Genomic DNA, 23769 nt, shown 5'->3' with positions numbered 1-23769 from the left:
CTACTCCCGATATGAACAAGGTTTAATAAAATGATCTGAAGACAGTTTAAAAATAGATTCAGAAAATCAATGTAAGGCATACTATTTCACAAAGCTAGGGCAATTATACAATCAAAGGGGTATGAAGGACAATTTTCTGAGATGACTTGAAAGGGGACAAAAGGAGAAAAGGTGACTAGGCTATTTTCTACTAGTTTTTGAAGACACTGACACTATTGGGAAAATTCACCTAAAAATACATGAAGAAAAGACATTTCATCCACTGATTTTACAGCTCCAGCTGCAAAGTTCTTGCCCCAGTAAACTGGACTTCCCTGATGCCTCAGATGGTAAGGAATCTGCCTGCAAGGCAAGAGATCCAGGTTTGATCCCTGGGTCAGGAAGATCCTCTGGGAAGGGAATGGCTACCCACTCCAGTATTCTTGCCTGGAGAAAACCATAGATATAGGAGTCTGATGGACTACAGTCCACGGGGTTGCAAAGAGTCAGGCACAACTGAGCTATTGATACTTTCCTTTCCTTCCAGTAAATTACATAAGCAGGTCAATCAACAAACCAAAGGCAGAGCACAGAGGAGGAGCATTGAGAAAAGACAAAGCAGAGGGAAGGGTGAGAGGGGACCAGGAGCCAGGACTGCTCGGATGTTGAGAGAAATAAGGGAAAAACAACGTGGGTTTGTTTAGGCACCTCCAGTGGCTGTGTGCTGTTTCTGAGGTAAACGGGCTCACAGCAGACAGGCTGCTAAACCCCGTAATACGGCTTTGCTTTCTACCAATGTCTGTGGCCAAGTCAAATGCTCTTCAATATATTTTAGGAAAACTTACCTTTAATCTCAGGACTCTTCAGGACTACTCAAAGGACTGTAATTCACATTCTTTCGGGATTACAGACTCACTGAATTTGTGAACCTCTATTCAGAGGCTTTGGGGCCATGGAGAGATTGCCTCTGAGCCAAGACAGGGAGCTGAACGCAGCCCAGGAGTGGAGGGGCAGGGCCGCCCTCGAAGTCCTGCTCCATGCCCGCTCCGGGCTTCTCCCTCTGGGTGGGACATGTGGACTTCTTCCTGACAATGCAGCCACGTGGCATCTTTGGGAGGGTTTATGTCCATTCTTCCTTTCAGAGAAGACATGTCTCCTTTTCCTAAGACCAATCCTGACATTTGTTTTCAGGGTGGAGCTGCTGTGTAGGGAAGTGTGTTGGTCAATCACACTTCAACCTGCTGCACCAGCTTAAAGACTGAAAACCTGAGGGGTCATGTTCCAGGGGTCAGTCTCGGCCAAAGAAGCTGCTAGAGGATGGAGCAGCTTCTTCTTTCAGCCAAGGGGGCTGCACTTCTCACTGGGGGCATTGAGTTCTTGCCTAGCCCCAGGACAGGAATCGTGGTGCAACCCAGATGGTTAGACCCAACTCTCATTAACCCAACTCTCACGCATCTGTCAGTCAACCTTGCAGCCCTGTGCCAAGACCTGGCCTATGACACACAAGGGGAGCGGACCAGGGTGCTTCTGTGGAAGCAGATTTTGGGGCTCTGATAAAGGTCAGAGATGACATGTTTGGAGCTACAGCAGGCACTTTGAAACCACGAAACGATAAGCATGAAAACAAAAAGTCAGTGTGCTAAGGAGAGCAAATCAGGAGTTTAGAAAGGTCATACATCTTTGCTGGCAACTCTCAAGCAGCCAGCGGCCATCCACTTCCAGTTTTCTTAAGTGAGATACAGAATGTTTATACTGTTTAAATAATCGGTCAAGTTTTCTATTATTTGCAGATAAATAAAATGGTCAACACTCAGCTTGGACTCACTTGTAGAAACAATATCCCATTTGACTGACAAGGGCTTAATTTCCAAAATAGACAAATAGTTCATATAACTCAATAATAATAATAATAATAATAAAACAACCCAATCAAAAAATAGGCGAAGACCTAAACAAACATTTCACATGGATGGCCAACAAGCATATGAAAAGATGCTAATTATTAGAGAAACACAAATCAAAACTACAATGAGGTATCACCTCACACCGGTAAGCCTGGCCACCATCAAAAAGTCTACAAATAATAAATGCTGGAAAGCAGGTGGAGGAAAAGGAACCCTCCTACACTGTTGGTGAGAATGTAAATTGGTACAGCCACTGTGAAGAACAGTATGGAGGTTCCTTAAAAAGTTAAAAATTAAGTTACTCTATGGTCCAGTAATCCTACTCCTGGGCATGTATCCAGGCAAAACTTGAATTCAAAAAGATGCATGCACCCCAGTGTAGCACTATTTACAAGAGCTAAGGCATGGAACAACTTAAGTGTGATCAATAGATGAATGGATAAAAAAGATACGGGGTACACACACACCCTGTAATATTACTCAGCCGAACAAAAGAATGAAATAATGCTATTATATGATATCAGATATATATATATGGTTTCTAAAATATGAGACAAATGAACTTAGTTATAAGACAGAAGCAGACTCACAGATACAGAAAACAAATTTATAGTTACCAAAGGGGGAAGATATATTAGGATGCTGGGATTAGCAGATACTATATATAAAATAAACAACAAGGACCTACTGTATAGCACAGGGAACTGTATTCAAAACCCTATGATAAACCATGATGGAAAAGTATATGAAATAGAATGTACATATATTTATAACTGAGTCACTTTGCTGTATACCAGAAATGGGCACACTGCACATCAACTGTACTTCAATAAAAAGCAATACCCCAACTAAGCTGTGTATACACTGCCTGTCATAATTTTACTTAGGAAAAGATATACTTAATTAATAGGCTTTGGTATAATGTAGTTTTGTTGGGTTTTCTCTGAATATTCCACAAATTATGGATGGATGTTAGTCCACTCTAAGCCATACTGTGGTCACATAATAAGTACTGAATCATTGACTGTTTTATTATCTCGTGAATAGTTTTACGCCCATGGCTTACTCTCCATGGTGCTGAAGTACAGGTCTCTAGGTCTCCCCCAGGCCATGGAGGGTAACGATACCGTAAGAGTTAATTAGCCAGCACTTATCCCAGAGCAGTTTCTGGGTCTGGGTAATGGTTAGTACGCTAGTGATGACTAGGATAGCAGCGTAGAGATGGGTCTACAATCCTGAGGAAGGAAACTTGACAATAAAAACTCTGCTCCTTGACTCCTCTTTCTCCAATAGCTCTCCCGTCCCTCTGTCTTCAGGATAAATTCAGAATCGCACCATGTCTCTGCTTCCACCACTTCCAGTCTGGACCGAGCACCATCATCTTGTGCCTGGGTTACCGTGACAGCTGTCTCTCTGTCCCCTGCCCCTCTCTGACCCCCCAAGCAAACTCTTCTCAAAAGACAGTCATGGGCTAAACTGTAGGCTAGAATGTGTCATCTCTGCTCAAAATTCTCCAATGGCTTCTCATCCTTAAAAATGTTTCCCACCCCCAAACTCTTACCCTGGCCTAGGAGACCTCCACCAGTGCCGCCCCCCGCCCCCTCCATCCGTCTGGGGTCTTTGCCCTCCCCAGGAACGCTGTGCACAGGTCACTCGCCTCCTGACTGTCCCTGAACACAGCAGACACGCTGCTGCTCCAGACCTATGGTACCTTCTCTCTGCCCGGGGAAGCATAGCCCCCAGGAGCCCACAGGGCATATTCTCTGGCCTCTTCACCCGCTTCCACCTTCACTCAAGCGTCTCCTTTACGTGGGGGCCTTCCCTGGCCACCGGGACCGAAAACTGCCACAGCTGCTCTGATAGCCGGTCACCGAATTATTATTCTCCTTGGCGTTCTCACCACGAGCCTCAGAGTTTGCTTACAGAACGACCTTGTTTATCTCTCCCCTGCCAATCCTAGAAGGCAATCACACGAGGGCAAGTACTTGGCTTTTGTCTGTTAATACATCCGCAGCACAGAGAGCACGGAGGATACACAGAGTAAACAACACTTCTCATATCTAATGAAAACATTCTGAACTCTCAGTGTGGCAAATTCTAGAAAAATAAAACCACGGATATAGATGGAGACACCTGATGCACCCTGCGTTGGCTGCCTCTGGGGACACTCTCTGACCTCCAGTGGTCCACATTCCCGTATTTTCTGTCAATATGCTATGGTCGGGCCCTGAGGGACACCACTCAGCAGAGACTCGTCTATGCCCTTCATCCACGCGTGTCAACCACGGCTGTCAAGACGCCACCCACGCAAACCCTGCAGAGTGAGCTGAGGCTGCCTACTTAAGACTGGGGCTCTCTCTCTACAAAGAAAAGCAGCTTATACCACACCACTGGTGGCTCAGCGGTAACGAATCTGCCTGCCAATGCAGGAGACGTAGGTTCAAGGAAGGATCCTGGAGTAGGATCTTCCTAGTCCAGGAAAATCCCAGCTGCTGAGAGACAACTAAGCCCATGTGCCTGCCACAACTGCTGAGCCTGTGCTCCAGAGCCCGGGAGCCGTGATTACTGCACTCACGTGCCACAACTACGGAAGCCCGTGTGTCCAAGAGCCCGGGCTCCATAATGAGAAGCCACCGCGATGAGAAGCCTGCGCTCTGCAACCAGAGAGGAGCCCCCGCTCGCTGCACCTAGGGAAAACCCTGTGCAGCAATTAAGACCCAGCACAGCCAAATTTTTTTAAAAAAGCATTGTCCTTGGCAAAAAAAAAAAAAGTCAAAACAGAAACTGGACCAGTGTATGTACATCGTGGTGGCTCTTCATCTGGTAGTCACTAGCTCTCATTCTGATGTGAAGGGCAGCCTCTAAATTTACCTTCTAACAAAAGCACTCATTAAAAAGATAAGCGTCTGTCAATGGTCATTTCTATGTGAATTCCTTTGCCTGGTGACTCTTGCATGTGACTTACAGGATCACATTCAGCCTTGGGTAAATCCTTCAATGCTCACCCAAGACTCTGAGCTCTGTGGGTCAGAGCAGCAGTCTCATCTATATTATTATGGGAAGTAATCTGCTTCTCAGTTGTATCCGACTCTTGGAGACTCCATGGACGATACAGTCCATGGAATTCTCCAGGCCAGAATACTGCAGTGGGTAGCCTTTCCCCCTTCTCCAGGGGATCTTCCCAACCCAGGGATCAAACCCAGGTCTCCCGCATTGCAGGTGGATTCTTTACCAGCTGAGCTAACAGGAAAGCCCAAGAATACTGGAGTGGGTAGCCCAGTCCTTCTCCAGGGGATCTTCCTGATCCAGGAATTGAACCAGGGTCTCCTGCATTGTAGGCTCATTCTTTACCAGCTTGGCTACAAAGAAGCCCTGGATTCAATCCCTGGGTTGGGAAGATCCCCAGGAGAAGGGAAAGGCTACCCACTCCAGTATTCTGGCCTGGAGAATTCCATGGACTGTATAGTCCATGGGGTTGCAAAGAGTTGGACACGACTGAGCAACTTTCACTTTCAATCTGCTGCTGACGATAAACAAATAAGTAAAGTAATAATACTACGTAGGTGTTACACCTTTGCTCTGACAAAAGTGTTTATAACCAGATGATAAAAAGGGAAGAATAAACAACAAAAAATTCATTAATTAAAAATTAATGTTTAATTAATACAGTTTCATGTCTCAGAGTAACCACTGCACAAGAGTGGACACAGCTCCAGATGAACCATGAGACGGGCTGCTTTCTGCAGGTCTGTGGGAAGCGAGCTGGCAGTGACAAGTGCTGTCTTGGGGTCAGGATGGCACTGATTCACCTTCCCAGATCCTGGCTAATGGTCATTATGTGGCCTTTCTGGGGTGTGTACTTCATGGAAGGACAGAGGGAGTCTGAGAATGCCAGGTGTCTTGGGGACAACTGCTGCCTTTGGTCACCTTCTTAAAGGTTTTGTTGTGGTCTCTGCGGATTCCTTCTCAGATCAGTTCTTAAAAATCTCAGAGCTACGTGTTTCAGATTCCTTGCTCGGGCATCTCCGACAGTGTGAGTGGACTTCTCACAGGATAGCTGTGTAAGCTGGTCCCACTATCAGAAAACTTGAGATGGGACTTGACCAAATCCAAGCTCAGTGGCTACTCTCTGCAGAGAAGCACCTGAACACTGTTTCTGAGGCCATGTCCATTCAGCAAGCTCTTGCCCTTAATTTCCTTCTTAAGATTTGCTCTTTCCATGAAGCCTTCCCTGATCACCAAGAGCCAACGACAATTCAAATGCTAAACAGCTTCTTTCTTTCTTAAAGTCAAGTTTTCTTCACTTGGAAACCTCCTTACTACATTTTGTGCAGTGTTAATTTATTAAGCTGGTCTGCAATCACCTGTAAGAATACTTCTCAAACAGGTAGGAAACATATCCCTTTCACTAGCAGCAATCCCTACTAGAAGGGAATGAAAAATACAGTGTCTAAGGCCACAAGAGTTCTGGCTTAGGTTAAATGTTAAGTGTTAAGATATATATATATACACACATATATATTATATATGTAAAATTATTATTTGAAAAGAAGTTTAAACACATCTACATATAAACGTACACGCATCTGATTGAGCAGTTTCATTTCTCCTCAGCTCTGCATACCATTTTTCATTTCATTTAATATAACACTATCTCCTTTTGACCTCTGATACGTGAATACGATAGTAACAGGCTAAATGAAAACTGTGATGGCAATCCTAACTTAGGCACTGCCATCGGTATTCAGACCTCGCTGCTCCAGCAATCAGATCCTGAATACATTTCCTCCTGACATTTCCCTTTCTCATGAAGGCAGGGTAAAAGGCCAGCTTCAGATGAAATGAGAGGAACAGCAATAATGTCATGTACACACAGCAAAACAGTTTCTGCTCCTAGAGCTTCACACCGGAAAACGAAGAAACCAAAACAATTAAAACAAGCCAACAGAGCAGGGAGCTGCTGAAGGAACTGATTATTCAATAAAGGCTCTGCATTTTATAGGACAGTGCAGAATGGATTTGCAGACTTTCTCCCTAACTTGCTGGCTCACCTTCTGCTGCTGCTGCTAAGTCGCTTCAGTCATGTCCGACTCTGTGCGACCCCACAGACGGCAGCCTATCAGGCTCCTCCACCCCCGGGGATTCTCCAGGCAAGAACAATGGAGTGGGTTGCCATTTCCTTCTCCAATGCATGAAAGGGAAAAGTCAAAGTGAAGTCGTTCAGTCTTGTCTGACTCTTCGCGACCCCATGGACTGCAGCCTACCAGGCTCCTCTGTCCATGGGATTTTCCAGGCAAGAATACTGGAGTGGGGTGCCATTGCCTTCTCCAGCTCACCTTTTACTACCCACTAATTTAAGGAAGCAATACATTCAAAACAGAGCTTTCTTATAAGTTCTTACCTGAAAGCTACATAAATTAGTAGTTAGGTATTAGTAGGTAGGTATTAGTAGGCTCACCTTCTACTATCTATGAATTTAAGGGAGCAATACATTCAAAACAGAGCTTTCTGATAAGTTCTTACCTGAAAGTTATGCTAGGACTTACATTTTAAACAGAAAATGTCAACGTTTCCCCCTCTGCCATCCCCCTCTCAGGCTTCTGCGTGCAGTGGTGACCCACCGCCAAGACAGAGCAAACAGACACCTTTTTAGGTTGTACAGTCTGTAGTCGGGGCTCTCTGGAAAAACCCGAGACAGTGTGAATTCTACTGTTTCATTTCAGTCTGCCTTCTGGCTCGACTGTTCTCTAAATGGACTTTTTGAGTTCAATTAAAAACAAAACTAAAATAAAAAGCTTACATCTAATGATAATATAAGCAGAAGAGGTTTTAAAAAAAAAGCCCTAATACAGACAAAAAGCACTGGGGTTGTAGAGCGTTTGGGGAGTGTCCAGGTCTCCGTCCTAAGGCGCCCGCTCTCTGCCACGTGACAGGCCGCTGCCCCCAGAGGCCCTGCAGGCCCTTCAGAGGCGGGGCAACGAGGGCCGAACGGCCACCCTGGTCCTGTCTGCCCCTCCCCGGGCCCCTCCCCAGCTGCAAGGCCCAGGCAGGGCACACAGTCTCCCTGCAGTGCTTCACCTCTGCAGCATCCCTGTCTCTGTGAGGAGACAGGAGTGGGTGTCCAGGAGAGCGTCCCCAATTCCGAAACTAACCTGTGAAATGCTGCTGCCTTTCTCACTCTTCACACTTGGTTTCTTGATGCTCTCGAAACCCTTTCTATAGACCCAGTCTGTATCAGTACCCAGATTTTTTTCTCTTCTTAAGAAATTAAACCCCAAAATTCTCAATTTAAAAGTCCACAGAGCTCACTTAGCCAAGAGAACACAGTTTCCTTTCTTGGCGGAAAATTTAAGAATCGCCCATTTCCCACCCAGCCGGGGTTCAGTCCTACTGACCGCCCGGCGTGGCCCTGTGTGAGGGCTTTTACAACCGCTGAGTGTGAAATTAACTGGAAGAAGAAAATGGACTCTGCATCCGTGGGATTAACAAATTTGCTGCTCAGCAAAGTGGAAAAAAAAAGTCTGTCCTTTGAAGCACATAGATGTGAAGTCGAGTTTCTACAAACCTAAGATAAGTAATTGAGCTGAAAGAACACTACTTATCTGGATAAGAAGCTAAATTTAACTCCCATGGGATAAAGTGTGTCTCTAAGTTTTTCCTTTGGGACCCCGCATCTAAAACAAAATTCTAGTTTGTTAGGACAGCATTCCTGTACAGGCCACGCTCCTCATCCTTCGTTTCTGTTCTGTTGTGTTTCTGGCTGTCCGGGGATTCCCTAACATCGCCCACGGTTTCCCTCAGAAGCATGCTCGTGGGACGCATCACACTAGCTGGCCTGTCACACCGCGGCTCCCAAAATGGCAATGCCAGTCATAAGGGGACAGGCCGGTCTTTCCAGGAAATTTTTAAAGGAGGATCTGAGGAAGTTTGAAGGTAAATCACCTTCCCCATCAACTTCCCAGGACACATCATCCCCAAATATATTGATGGCTTTTGAGCTTAAAGCCGTTTTGCACCTTCTGCAGGCCCGGTTCAAATGTCCTTCTACCCTCTCCGGCTCCGCGGCCAATGGCAAGCCTGTCGCCGTGGTAAAGTATCTTTGTCCCGTGGAGTCGGAGGATCCAGGGAGTGACCAAGCCTCGGCAGGCCCCTCACTCCCTCCTGCCTCCGGTCCACGTGGGGAGCGGGTGGCAGCGAGAAACCTCTGGGGCCTCCCTAAGGAGGGCGTCGCGACTCACGGACGAGGACACAGGACCGCTCCGGGGAGCGGAAGCACATGGAAACCGGGCGTGGTGAGCAGGCCACAGAGCGGCCCAAGGCCGGGCCTGGTGAGGGCGGACACGTCCCGCGCGAGCCCCTACGCGTCCGTCCTGTGCGTGAGCCGAGCCCCCGGGGCCGCCGGGCGGACCCGCGCTCCTGCAACAAGCCCGCGCCTGGGAATGGCCCCAGCCTTCCAGGGAGGGCTGGGCTGACAGTCCTGGTATAAACACAGGCTTTTTTTTGCATCTGAATTTTCTCTAATATTTTCAGAAAAACATTTCTGAAAACATTAGTTTCCATTATAAGTCTACTGAGTAATTCTGAACTTAGACCCTCCGAAAGGACTGAAGAAGCCTGATCCCTCCGAGAAGCCCCTGAATCAGATCGGGGACTCAAGCAAACGAGTTTTTAAAACTCTTACCTCAAACGTGTACAGATTCTTATAGACAACAGTAGGAAGAAGCCTAATGTAGTTAGAGATAAAGCATTCTGGATAAAAAGAAAAAAACAAACAAACAGAGTTCACACAGGAAAGGGCTAATGGCACCAGAACTCAGTAAAAAGTGACGGCCGGGAGGGTCACTAAAAGGGTCTAAGGGAGCAGGAAGCGGGCAGCTCACGCTGCTCCCGGGAGAACTGCTTTGTGGGGAGACTGACACAGGTCAGTCTATTCTCCCAGGTCCCTTGGTGACAGCGCTCACACCAGAGCCCCAGCCAGAAGTAACGATTGAAACAGTAAGCAAGGCACGGCCAGAGCAGGGCGGACAGAGTCTTACGTGAGCCTGACAGCCAGACCTCTTCGATTATGTGAGAAACCTGCATGCCGCGCGATCCCGGGAGGGCGCCTCTGCTCCTGGCCGGCTCTTAGACAGACCGGCCCCTGCAGGAGCCAGAGAACATGCCCCGCGTGGCTCCCTGAGTCCCGAGTGCACAGAGACACTGCAGTCTGAAGGCTTAGGAAGGAAAAAACGCGTCAGACATAGTGATATTTTATATTATTACACATGGAAATGATAACATTTGGGACATACTGTGTTAAACTGAAAAATCTTATTACAATTGTTTCTTTTTCTTCTTGCATGTGGCTACTAAACACGTAAAATTACATGTGTGGTTTGCATTATATTGGTATCGGACAGAGCTGGTCTAGATCCCCTGAGATCCCCAAATTGAAATATTCTTGTTTTATGTTTAATAATGCTCTTAGAGATATCGTAAGAGTGAGTTAATCTAACACATTAATTGATGTTAGTATACTGTTGTTTAGTTGCTCAGTCGTGTCGGACTCTCTGGGACCCCATGGCTTGCAGCACGCCAGGTTTCGCTGTCCCTCATCTCTGGGAGTTTGCTCAAACTCATGTCTATTGAGTTGGTGATGCCGTCCAAGCACCTTGTCTTCTGTTGCCCCCTTCTCCTCCTGCCCTCAGTCTTCCCAGCATCAGGGTCAGTAAGTTATAGCAAAAATACAGAGGCAGAAGGGGCCTTAAGGTTAGTTCACTCAATTCCATCTCATCTTTATAGCCAGAAACTGAGGTCCAGAGAAGGACGAGACTAAAGTGGCCTAACTTCCAGGCCATCCCTTTTCCTCATTTCACTGTTTTATAACTGCAAGCTTTTGTGCCCTTTTCTCGCAGACAGTACCTTCACCCCAAGGAGTGATGCTCCTCAGAGCAGACATTTCAGGCGTGAGGACGGATTTAAGGACAGTCACTGCAGGGCCCATGACTGACTCTCTGTTCTGCTTCTCAATCATCTGTTTAAAATGTGATTCAAAGGCTCCCTGTTGCTAAGCTTCTCCTCCCTTCAAAAGCGTGCGTCATCCTTTACAGATGAAAACCCAGAGCTCTGCAGCCCTCGCTCACTGTGCCGTACAAAATGCAATTCCAAACGGCAACGCAAAACCCCTGCCTCTGATGTGAACTGGACTTGCGTGTCTGGGCAACTGCTGGACTTGGGTCTCTAGCTTTGGACTCTAACACTTAGTCTTCTACAAGAAAAAAAAAATTCCTAAACTTCCGCAAGAAGTCAATTAACCTGCCACATCTTAGCTTCTCAGATCCATACATAATCACCTTTGTGCTCTTTTCTATAAAGGAGATGTCACTGGATTTAGGCTAGACTCTGTTCCTGAGACAGACTGGCTGCTAATCTCCTAAGAGGGTGGGGAAATTTCCCTTACTTTCACTCTGGAGGAAGCAAGTGATCATGGCTATCTCTGTACGTTTACAACCAAGTCCACTCACAAATTAGCAGCCAGATCGTCTTGTCTCAGTAACACATTTGCCCGGGGACAGCTGGCAGTGCCCTGAGATATGTCCTTGCACTCACTGCTCCTGTGAGAGGAGAAGTGGTCCATAATGTGAAAATTACTTATGTGATGTTGACAGATAAAAACTGTGCCATCTGAAGAAACAGAGCTAAGATCACAGTCAGAGAATCTGTTCAAAAAGAAATACATCAAACCGCCCATCCACCCACCTAGCCAACAAATAACCCCACAGTAAAACTGAGGGCTTCCAACCAGAAATGTACTTCTGTGCACTTCTCTATACGAGCTGTCTTGAGTCTCCTTCCTGGCACTATATGGAATGTGCTCTTGTTCTCAAGTACATCAGTTTCAGAAGGAACCATGCCATTTTACATACACCAAAAATTAGAAATTCAGAAAAAGATGCAGCATGCCTCAAGAATGTCCTAGATTTTTTTCGATTTAAAATTTAGAGAGATTTACATGTCTTGTTAGAATGGACATTTGCTGTTGCTAAAATTGCACTTCCAGCCATGTGGTTGGTGTGGGTCCTGCCTGCCTTAAGCCATAAGCACTTTCTGCTCCAGGCTGAAATTTAGGAGTGAGCACGCGGCTGAATTCCAGCCCATTCAGCAAGGGGCCTTGGTTCTGCCCTTGAGCAGAACAAAGCTGAGCCATCAGGGACATGGACTTCTCTTCCTGCTGCACTGGAACCTGAGAACACATGTACCTGGAAGTACCCATTTTCTAACCATGAAGAGACAGTTGATTCAAAGCCCATATTCACAGATCTAAGGCATAAAACACATCTAAGTGTCTGCAGCATCTACATAGCAACGGCAAAGTCAACCGCGTTCAGGAGCCAGGCTATGTACACTGGGGGTGGTGGGAGGACCCTGCTGATCTTCCCTGCTGCTGCTAAGTCACTTCAGTTGTGTCTGACTCTGTGCGATCCCATAGACGGCAGCCCATCAGGCTCCTCCATCCCTGGGATTCTCCAGGCAAGAACACTGGAGTGGCTTGCCATTTCCTTTTCCAGCTGATCTTCCCTAAACGCATTCAAATCTCAGCACCAACAAATCCAGCACTGTGAGGGCCAAAGAAAATGTTCCAACCTTAGGTCTGCTGCCTCGTGATGCCCTATGCTGCCTGCCAGGTCTCCATGGCGCCACAGTGAACCCGGGAGCTGCTGGGAGCCTGCCCTCAGCACTCGCTCCTCAGTCAGCCTCTGACAGCCCCGTTCAAGAAGCCCAGCCCTTCTAATAGGTTTGAACTGCCAGAGTTGCCCTTTCCCTACTCACGTCTAAGAGTTATTAATAACTTATGCCACTGAAAACATCTTAACTGTCACTTGAAAAACATCCTGGAGCAAACAGTATCTTCACTTCAACTGCAAAGAAACAAAACAAATTTCTGGGGCCAAGTTCAGTGCTGGCGAGGAATTTCTGTAACAGGGCTGTTCCTTTAAGGGCCGAGGGGCATCGGGCAGAGCCCAGGCTCCGGTGTTTTGAGTGGCTGGCGCTTTCTAAGTTTTTATGTGACAAACACCACCCACCTGTCCAACATCCTGATAAATTTCCAAATGTACCAGAAACACGGAGATCGATTCAACATTTTTAAGTGAAAAGGGAACTGAATAGAGTAGAAATAAGTCAAAAGGAAGTGGAGCTATTTCTGATATTTATTTTTTGAAAACTGGGAAATGACAGTGAGTTTCTTACATAGACTTGTGATGCCTAACAACTCTGTCAAAGGTGAGCTTAGACTCCACATGAACCCTTGTAAGCAATCAGTAGCCACAACTTTGGGGAACCAATTCAATCGAGAACAAAGCAATGCTACCCCCAACCCCCACACTGCATGGGCAGTAAAGACAGAGGCACAAACTTGGTTAACTACAGGCATTCTAAGCGGAGTATGCTGCCTTCTGGAATAGTGCACCGTCTTCTTACAGGCTAAGGCTGAAGTTGATGTAAGTCTCCTTGTTCTTCGCAGACTTTTTATAGACTTCAAAAATAAACAGGGCTTCCCTGGTGGCTTAGTGGTAAAGAATCCACCTGCCAATGCAGGAGACGTGGGTTCTATCCCTGGTCCAGGGAAGTCCTACATGCCGAGGAGCAACTAAGCTCGTGTGCCACAACTCCTGAGCCCGTGCTTAGGGCCCGGGAGGCATGACTCCTGAGCCAAGGTGCCACCACTACTGAAGCCCGCATGGCCTAGAGCCCGTGCTTCACGATGAGAGAAGCCCCTGTAATGAGACGACCATGCACCGAAACTGGAGAGGAGCCCCAGGTCGCTGCAACTAGAGAAAGCCCGTGCATTGCCATGAAGACCCAGGATAGCCAAAAATCAATAAACAATGTAATTCAGTAAAGTTCAACTCCAAACAAAAACCACCCCTGAACCTTCTTATTTACCAGAGTTTCTCATTATTTACTGTCAGTCAGGGTTAAGAGAATCTCTCAGTGCCGCCAATCTGGCCCGCCTGAAGAACCGTTTGCGCTCAGAGCAACCTGGGATATAAACAACTGAATGCATACAGTTAGAAACGACCGTGTTACCACCAAGGACTTAAAACTCTAATGGTGAAGGTGCTTTTCTTACCAAGGTGTGAAAATTACAAGCGCTGGTCTGAGACCGCAGGGAGTCCCTACCACGGGAGCAGGTGAGAGAGCGGGCCTGGCGGGGGCTCCTCCCCAGAGACAGGGACGTCGGTGGGGCTCAAGATGCCCTCCGGTCCCTGCCCGTCTGGGGTCACAGGGAACTGCAGACACCGCTGTCTGTTTGACACTTTTGTTTTCAGAGGAGCTACTAAGCTTTCCTCTGATGTTGCCTTTATCCATTCATTTACTCAACAAATACGTATGAGCACTCGGTCCATCTTCTAGAAGCTGAGGAAAGAACAAAGAACAAGTACACAGGAAGGTCCTTGACGTTCAGACACCCTTGGCCCTACCCCGTGGGGATGATCCGTCACGCTCAGAACCCCCATCCGGGGAACAGGGCAGCCTGAGGGGGAAGCCTGGATGCTCTGAGGGCGTCACTGCAGTACGCGCACAAGACAAAGCCTGGTGGCTGAAAAGTGGAGAGTTAGTTATTCTAACAGCAGAGTGGACCCCACGAGATACACTACTTCAACTTCCAGTTACTGAAAAGTAATGGTTCACTTAAAAAAAAAAGACACTATTTCACAAAACCCTTTTTAGATAACCTCTAAGAAGCGAGGGGACCATCCGCCTTTCTGGTACACAGGTCAGTGAGGCTCGACAGACACTCCAACACACCCGACGTGTTACCATATGGGAAGATGTTCACGAGCCAAAGTCCTGGAATGCAACCTTCACACTCCTTGATATTACGATTTGATGAAAGCAAGACGTACCCCCACAAAGGCTCGTCTAAAGCTCATGTCAGGAAATGGAAATGCTGGCTTTGGCTGGGTTACATTTTTGGAAAAGGGGCTCCAAGAAGAGGTTCAAAGCAGGGGGGCATCTAGCAGGGCGACCCTTCTTTGGTCCTGCGGCAACCCCGGCCTCCTGGGTACAGACTCGCAGCCTTAGAGCCAAGGGCTCAGAGAGAGGTGTTGCGGGCTGGCAGCAGGGGCCTGAGGAGCTGGGAAATTAATCAGCATGTGTGAAACCAACAGACTGGCAGCTGAAAGCCACTCCAGACGTGTGAAGAATTGTGATAGATTTCTGAGGACTCCCATTTCCCAAGAATGAACAGGTGCGGACAAAGATGAGCCGCTTAGTAAATTTGTTTTTTAAAAAGTATTTTTTCAAGAAGTCTTTGGCTGGGAAGGCTTCCAAAGTTTTAGCTAATAAGCTTTCATCTTTAATAAAAAGAAGATTTTTCTTCATCTGAACAGAGCAAGGACTTGCTTAACCATGAAGAAAACTGGTACATGGATCTTCACAGCACCAAATGCCACATTTTATAACTCCAAAATCTAAGACTTTTAAAAGCTTCCATGAAACCCTGTCCAATTCATCGAGCGAGCACAGGGCAGAGATGTGAAGAGGACCCGAGGCCCCTGCTCTCGAGGGCTCACAGTCTCGGGAGGCAGACGCTGTGGGACTGGCCACAGATGCAAAGACCCTGAAGCCACCTCAACAGGAGCCCCCAAGCAGGACGGGGACCGGCAGGCTGAGAGCAGGCTTTTCACAGGAGGGGTCTGGGGTGCACCCTGAAAGACGAACAGGACTCTCAGAAATGAAAGGAGGGGAGGGCAGCTGGGGCAGAGCAAAGCACCTGGTGGTCAAAAGGTAAAGGGTCTGCCTGCAGCGCAGGAGACGGGTTCAGGCCCTGGGTCTGGAAGACCCCCTGCAGAAGGAAATGGCAACCCACGCCAGTATTCTGGTCTGGAGAATCCCATGGACAGAGGAGCCTGGTGGGCTACAGTTCATGGGGTCTCAAAGAGAAGGACACGACTGAGCAGCTCACTTTCCTTTTTTCTTTTCACAGTAGATGAACAAAGGCATAATAGCAAGTCTGGAGGGCAAAGTAGCAGAAAGATGGCTGATCTCATGGCGGTCGTGGTGGGAAGACCTGTGTTGTGGACAGACAGAAGGAACCCAGATACTCTCAGATTAAGGACTGGACTTTATTTGAAGGTAAATTGTTGGGGGAGGTGAAGGGGAAAACCAAGGGCAGCTGTTGACAGAAGCATGCCTTAGGAAACTGCCAGGATGGGTAGGATGGGCTGAAGACAGAAGCGCCGCTGGGTTCAGGAGAGGTGAAAACCCTGGGCCCTGGGCAGAGGGGGCCGAAAGGCAAGGCTGAGAGAGGGCAGGAGAGGCAGCAGTGCTGGGCGCTGGTGTCTGAGTAGGTCTGGGGCGGTGGGTCAGGGCGAGGGCGCTCAGATGATGCTGTGTTTCAAGCCCAAGGAAGAAGCATGATTGTAAGATGGGAAAGAAGATGAAGATGAATAGACCAGATCTACAAAGCAAAAGAAGAGCTAAAGACAGATTCAACACACTCCGCAGAAAAAAAGTTATGTAAAAATTAAAAGATAACTGTTCTTTACTTTGGACTAAGCCCATGTACTTAAAATCAAGGATCCTTTCAGTGTCTTCAAGTGGCAGCTGATGGGGTAGTCACAGTTAAAACATAACCTTGACACTCACCGGGGAGAAAATGTAGCTGAAGGTGCGTACATGCTAAGTCACTTCAGTCATGTCTTTGCCACCCTATGGACTGCAGCCCGCCAGGCTCATCTGTCCATGGGGTTCTCCAGGCAAGAATACTGGAGTGGGTTGCCACGCCCTCTTCCAGGGGATCTCCCCGACTCAGAGATTGAAACTGCGTCTCTTACGTCTCCTGCATGGGCAGGCAGGTTGGTAACACGGTGCTTTCAACTCGCTTTTAGATTTTCTATCTTTCCAGACTGTACGGATCCTCCCCATTCCATTTAGTGGCCACACGTGCTGGGTACTGGATGTGCCACGACTTGGTTTCCCAGCCTCCGTGTGAAGGGCGGGAGTGGCAGAGGAGAGCTGCCTCTGTTGCCTAGCAGCCAGAGCGCGCACGGAAGACGCGCCACGGCACCCCGCAGCTCGTTTCCTCCGCGGTACTTTTTCTGACTCAGACTCTGCTGGAAGAGATGCAGAAATAGAGAAAGCGGCTGCCCACCCCGGCATGTCCATCGACTGTTGTTGTTGTTTTTTTTTTGTCTCACAGCCAGCACACGCTATTCCAACCAGCAGGCGATTTGCTTTTTAAGCATAAAAACTGACAGTTATTCTTTGATGCTTAAATAGAACCATGAACAGGAGGGGCCACCGTGACCGAGACCCCGCCCAGAGCTCCGCGAGAGGGACGGTCAAGGTGTGTTGCCCACAGATACGGTAGCTATAAAACAACCTGCCTCCTGGAAACACTGTGAGATAGCTCAGGTGACAAGCATTGTGACATTTAGGTTCAACACACCTCAAACTCCAGGTAGTGGTCTTTGAGCTTGTACTCGTCCACCTCCTTGGCCTTAACCTTCTTGTCCGGCGGGTAGGAGCGGTGCTCCGCCAGCTCCGTGGTGATCTGCCTCAGCTTGCTCTCGTGAGATTTCAGCTGCTCCTCCTGCAGGGGAGCATGAAGCCATTGAGCATCCAGAACACGGAATCAGTAAACAGTTGCAGTTTTAAAAGACCCCTCATGATGAGTGACTTTCATTCATCCCACGTGCCTCTGTGCCACGTTCCACCAGCTTTCTCAGCAGGGTCCACGTGCACCTTCTGTCCACTGAAAAAGACAGTCACAACCTAAAAGTTGAGAGTTATGTTCCATTCGGTGGGAAGTTTTAGGACTCCAAGCCCAGGAGACAGCATCTCAAAGGACCCTGAGAGAACTGCTCCGAGGAGGTGAGGGGAGGAGTCAGGTCATACACAAGTTTTGCAACGAAGGACAAGTAGTCTTACAGTCAAAAGACTACTGTTGGAGGAAACCAGATATCCCAAGTTAAGGAATTTAGTGCTTTTCTAGGTATGGGAAGATGTGAGAGTCTCTGCCCACTGACATTTCTTTCATTGCATCTCAGCTATCCTAGGCCAGGATTCTGTGTTTTTCACATCCTGAGCTAACCCTGGGCTCCCCGTAGGGAGTGGCTGCAGTCTGATGGCTGTTAGATGGCAGCTGTTAGATCTCAGGCACTCTTCTCTTTCCCGAGTATCCTTAGGCTCTCTTTGGAGGGCTGATGACTGTGACATCCTTGTTTACTGACAGGGCAGGAAACACTTCATTTCTCACGTTGAAAAACGGTACCCAGGGCCAAGGCCAGCCTCCCCAGCCAGGCCCCTGGTCTCCTGAGAGAGACTCCAACAGGAGTAGCATGCAGCACCCGTGCTAAGGGCCGCAGGATCGGACTCCTCCACGCCAGGGCCTCAGCAGGGCCGTCCTGTCACTATGGGTGAAGGCCTACCCAAATACTTTCCTTTTTGAGACAACCAGTGCTTTCAAGAATAATTTTCTGAAGGCCGTTATTCTAAAAACTGTAGTAACCTATGCTTTCCCCTCCCAAATAGTAGAGGTTCTGATGTCGCTCAACTACAAATTTACTGAGGCACATTTAACTTGTTCTCTGGTTGCTATGGGCTGTTATAAATGATGCTACATCCTTATAAATGTTGCCCAGTGACTTATGAGCAAGGTGTTCCTATAGCATGCAGGCACATCTCGCTTTATTGCACTTTGCAGATAATGTGTTTTTTTCAAACTGAAGGTTTGTGGAAACCCTGTGTGGAGCAGGTCTACTGATGCCATTTTTCTAACACTGCTCACTTTGGGTCTCTGTGCCACATTTGGCATCACTCAAAACATTTCAAACCTGTTCATCATAATTACTTTGTTACAGTGGTCTGAGATCACTGATCCTTGCTGATACCACTACAGCTTCATGGAAGGCTCGGACAATGATGGTTAATACTGAGCAATAAAACATTGCTTCATTAAGGTAGATCCATTGTTTTTCTGGACACAATGCTCTTACATACTTAATAGGCTGGGGTATAGTATCAGCATGACCATTATATGCACTGAGAAACCAAAAAAGTGTGTGACTTGCTTTATTGAGATATTTATTTTATTGCAATGGTCTGAAACCAAATCAACAATGTCTCTGAAATCTGTGGTCACCAAGAGGTGAAGTTTCTGGGTTTTAGAACATGCACATCTTTAAGCTAAGTTGCTTCAGTCATGTCCGACTCTGTGCAACCCCATAGACAGCAGCCCACCAGGCCCCGATGTCCCTGGGATTCTCCAGGCAAGAACTCTGGAGTGGGTTGCCATTTCCTTCTCCAATGCATAAAATAGAAAAGTGAAAGTGAAGTCGCTCAGTCGTGTCCGACTCTTAGCGACCCCATGGACTGCAGCCTACCAGGCTCTTCCATCCATGGATTTTCCAGGCAAGAGTACTGGAGTGGGGTGCCATTGCCTTCTCCGACACATCTTTAATATAATGGTAAACTGTTTTTCAAGTGTTTCCACCAGCTTACATTTCCACAGTAGGCTTGCAGATTCCCACTGTTCTACACCCTTGCCAAAACTTGACGTGACATCAAACTTGCAAATTGTTACTAATTTCATGGGTATAAAATGATTTCAATTTACATTTTCCTGATTGCAAGTAAGGACAAACACTTTCATATGTTTACAGGACTTCCTCTTCTGTGATCTGGCTGCTGAAATACTGGACCCATTTTTCTATTGAGTCCAGATGTGTAAAGTATAGTGATTTGTAGTTTATAGCTTATAGTGTATAGTTTGGGTGGTGGTGGTGGTTTAATTGCTAAGTCTAGTCTGACTCTTTGTGACCCCATGGCTCCGCTGTCCATGGGATTCTCCAGGCAAGAATACTGGTTTGCCATGGGTTGCCATTTCCTACTCTGGGGGGTCTTCCCAACCCAGGAATCAAACCCAGTCTCTGGTATTGCAGGCAGATTCTTTACTGACTGAGCTACAAGGGAAGCCAGTGTATAATTTATTCACAGTCAAATAAATGTCAAAATTCAATGTGCAGTGCTTTATTCCAACTTCACTGACTTCATGAAGAATCAAGGAAATAATCTCAAAATAACGATATTTTAAAATCACCTCGTGCCAATGATGCAAAACCTGGATAGAATCATGAGGAAATATCAGTCAAATCCATGTTAAGAGATTTTCTATAAAATAAATGGCTTGTAATCTTTAAAAATGTCAAGATCATTAAAGTCAAGGGAAAGGCAGAAAAGAAAATTATACTCCTTAAATTTATTTTGACTAATGAAATAAAAATTCCAAGTGGCTCTTATGGGCATAGATAGGTACAGACTGCAAATTACCCCAAGGTTAGAATCCCACAACAGAGGGATTTTCCTGATAAAAACAGATGTAAAAACAGAGAAGCAGGAAGGCAACAGCCCAAGATGCAGCGTGTTCCCAGCCTCACACGGACGGTTATACCTGTAATATCCACAGGGAAGATGGACCAGCAGGAACCTCCCTGTTTTCTTCCCTTTTATCTTTGCTCTCGCAATCCATTAGGGGAGCGGGCAGGCCACTCTCATGGGACAACACTGATGAAAGGGTTCTCACAGAAGGCAGAAACGCACCAAAGTTCAACGAAAAGGAACAGACAGCAAATGGCAGGCACCCGCTGAAACGGTTTCACATTAGGAAGTCACAACTTAAATATCAGCATTAAACAAAGGATGCAGGAAAAACTACTGCTATCTGTCAACAGACGTACACTGGTAGTACTTTTGATCGCACATACAATGAAATTTTATCCAAAAGGCAAGTTTCGAATGATGTCACTTAATATTGAATTTTTTCCTACTTATAGTTTGACTTTGAAGAAAATTTCATATTTTCCTTTAAAATACCAAACTCTAATCTCACGAAGAGACGTCTTAGCTGATGAGGTGATGGGCACAGGTAACCTAGCTGCTCATGACCTCGCAGTGAGTCCAGGGCTGAGATAGGGCCAAAGCCTCCCCTTCGAGGCTCAGCTGGACGGTTCTGCTGCCAGCCAGGCACAAGTCAGCTCCGCATCCTTTTATATCAAGCACAAGGCTCAGGGAGGGGAGGGAAGCTTGAGGTGGACACAGCTGTCCACCTGCACACCTACTAGGCGACAGGCACTGTGTGTGTGTGTGTTTGTGTGTGTGTGTGCGTGTGCATACACGCACGTGTGCTCAGTCCTGTCTCTCTGTGACCCCATGGACTGTAGCCCTCCAGGCTCCTCTGTCTATGGGTTTCTCCAGGCAAGAACACTGCAGTGGGTTGCCATGCCCTTCTCCAGGGGATCTTCTGGACTCAGGGATTGAATCTGCATCTCTTGTGTCTCCTGCACTGTACTCAGTGCTTTTTTCGCTGTGGAATACACAATCCCAGGAACTCAATAGTGAAAGAGACCCTGGCCTTCGTCACCCCTCTAACCTCTTCCTCTTGGAAGCCATGGAGATCCAAAAAGATCAAGTTCTTGCTGGAGGCCCCAGGGGTAAAGGCAGAGGAGCAGCAGCCCCATTCTCCCAATTCTGAGCCTCTAGACAACTATTTAAAACCCAAAGAGCTGCTGAAAACACGAGCTTCAAAACCGTCTGCTCCCTCCTGGACCAGCGCTGACCTCAGCTGTCAAGGCTGTCAGTAAACTCATCCGTCCTCATCTGCCTTCTCTCCCGCGGCTCCCAGACACCCAGGTGTTAACCCAGATCCTTTCTCCAATTCCATTCAGAGCCAGAATCCCCAGATGTCACAGCCTCTTCCACTTCTCTATCTATAGCACTTAAATGTCCATGTGTGTGCGCGTGCTAAGTCCCTTCAGTCGTGTCCAACTCTTTGTGGCCCCATGGACTGTGACCCACCAGGCTCCTCTGTCCATGGAGATTCTCCAGGCAAGAATACTGCAGTGGGTCACCATGCCCTCCTCCAGGGGATCTTCCTGATCCAGGAATAGAACCCGTGTCTCCTATGGGTCCTGCACTGCAGGCGGATTCTCTACCACTGAACCACTGGAGAAGCCTTAAATGTCCACACCACATGCTTATTAACAAAATATACCCGAACCTCTGTAAATTTTATCTTCCTTACTGATTACAAGCTCTCTGAAGGCAGAGAGGTCATTTCGCCTTCTCTCAGCTCCTGGGGGTCTAGTATGGTGCTGGGCAGGGGGAGAGCAAGAGGCATGGTTCTGGCTTGTAGAAGTCACTTAACCAACATCTAGCACCTAGGAGCTGAAGATGAGTCTTAGCTCTTTTTATAATGTCCACACACCTCACAAGCCACCTGACATTTGGTCCCCTTAGGAAACGAGCTGAATAAATGGACTCTTTTTTTTTTTAAGGGGGAAGGTAGAGAGGGAGACCTCAGACTGTTTGCTTGTGCTGTTTTAAAGTAGACATGATTTAGGAGATAATGACATTTCTAGGAATCTGCCAGCAATTAACGATGCAAATTGCTAAACGCTGCAGCTTCATCAAACCTGAGCTGCAGGAATTTAGACTAAAGAACACCTGACTTCAAAGCAGCGGTCCAAAGGGACAATTGCTGAAAGCCCCACCAGGAAGACTGTTTCATTGTTTCACTTTTAAGACCCTTTAAAGACCTGAAGGAGTGTTTGCTGAGCTTCAGCGTAATAACCTAGTTGTCTGATTGAGCACTTGGTATACGTTACATTGTTGTTGTTTTAGTCCTTAAGTTGTATCAGACTCTGCAACCCCATGGACTGTAGCTAGCCAGGCTCCTCTAACCATGGCATTTCCAGGCAAGAACACTGGAATGGGCTGCCATCACTTACTCCAGGGGATCTTCCTGACCCAGGGATCAAACCTGCATCTCCTGGAAGGAGGATTCTTTACTACTGAGCCACAAAGGAAGCCCACCCATATGTTACATACAGCTCTCTAAGAAATGAATATGAAAGCTGTCTATTCTGAAAAGGTGTGGAACACTGTAGTCCAAGTTCATGCCAAGGAGTCTAGACTGTGTTTTGTTGCTAATAGTGAGCCAGTTTTGGTTACATGACACCGAAGGAATCCTATTTTAGCCAGCACTGTGCAGGATGGATTGAAGAGAAACAAGAGTTGGACAAGAGGGACCTCAACCGGTTCTAGGAACAGGCTGCCAGAGCTCTCCAAAGCGGGGTGTGTGCACCCCAGGCAAGGTGACCCGCTGGGGAGAAATTTTTTAAATCAGCATTGAGGCATAATTCACACTTTACTATACAAAGCTCCCATGTGAAATGTACAATTTAGAGCTCTTAAATATATTCCCAGGGCTGTGAAACCATTGCATTTAATTTTATGACATTTTAGTTCCCCTAAAAGGAACCTTTTGGAATAGAATCACATGATATGCTCTTTTGTGGCTGGCTTTTCACGTAGCACGGTTCCCAAGGCTCGTCCACACTGGGGTGTCAGCGCTGCATTCTTTAACGGCTGAATCAAGCCCCGTGTGTGGCTAGGTAACATCTCATTCATCCAAGCAGCAGCCGGTGCCCGTGTCCACCTTAGGTTGTTATGAACAATACTGCCATGAACAGTCGTGTAAGTTTTTATGTGAGTACATGTTTGCATTCTCCTGTTATCAAAGTAGGAGTGAAACTGCTGTTAAAACATGTCTATATTTAATCATTTGGTAAACCACCAAAGTATTTACATTCCTAGCAGCAATATGTGAGAGTTGCAATTTCTCCATAACCTCACCACTACATTACTTTTCATAAAAAATTAAAAAATGTATAGCCATCCTAATGGTATCTCGTGATTCTGATTTGTATTCCCTTAATGACTAATGACGTTCAGCATTTCTTATGTTATATTGATAGTAGGACATGTAAGACATTTTATTAAAAAGATTCAATACATATATTGAAGGATACCTACTCAAATATTTAGTACTGACAAGGCA

At 46.9% G+C, this 23769-nt stretch overlaps 1 protein-coding gene across 9 annotated transcripts in view; it reads right to left on the bottom strand.

The window, feature by feature from the left end:
* Positions 1–23769, bottom strand: part of PSD3 (pleckstrin and Sec7 domain containing 3) — a 495595-nt gene that overhangs the window by 11985 nt on the left and 459841 nt on the right. For 8 of the 9 annotated variants that reach the window (XM_027529597.1, XM_027529599.1, XM_027529601.1 and 5 more), the window contains one exon: positions 17320–17463. The exons of the other annotated variant lie outside the window; for it this stretch is intronic. In XM_027529597.1, coding sequence (XP_027385398.1) covers positions 17320–17463 — 144 coding nt within the window. The remainder of the gene's footprint in view (positions 1–17319; positions 17464–23769) is intronic. 9 annotated transcript variants of the gene reach the window in all.

The sequence above is a fragment of the Bos indicus x Bos taurus genome, chromosome 27 (genome assembly GCF_003369695.1).
Source record: "Bos indicus x Bos taurus breed Angus x Brahman F1 hybrid chromosome 27, Bos_hybrid_MaternalHap_v2.0, whole genome shotgun sequence".
NCBI lineage: Eukaryota > Metazoa > Chordata > Mammalia > Artiodactyla > Bovidae > Bos > Bos indicus x Bos taurus.
This window is presented reverse-complemented; position numbering and strand designations above follow the sequence as displayed.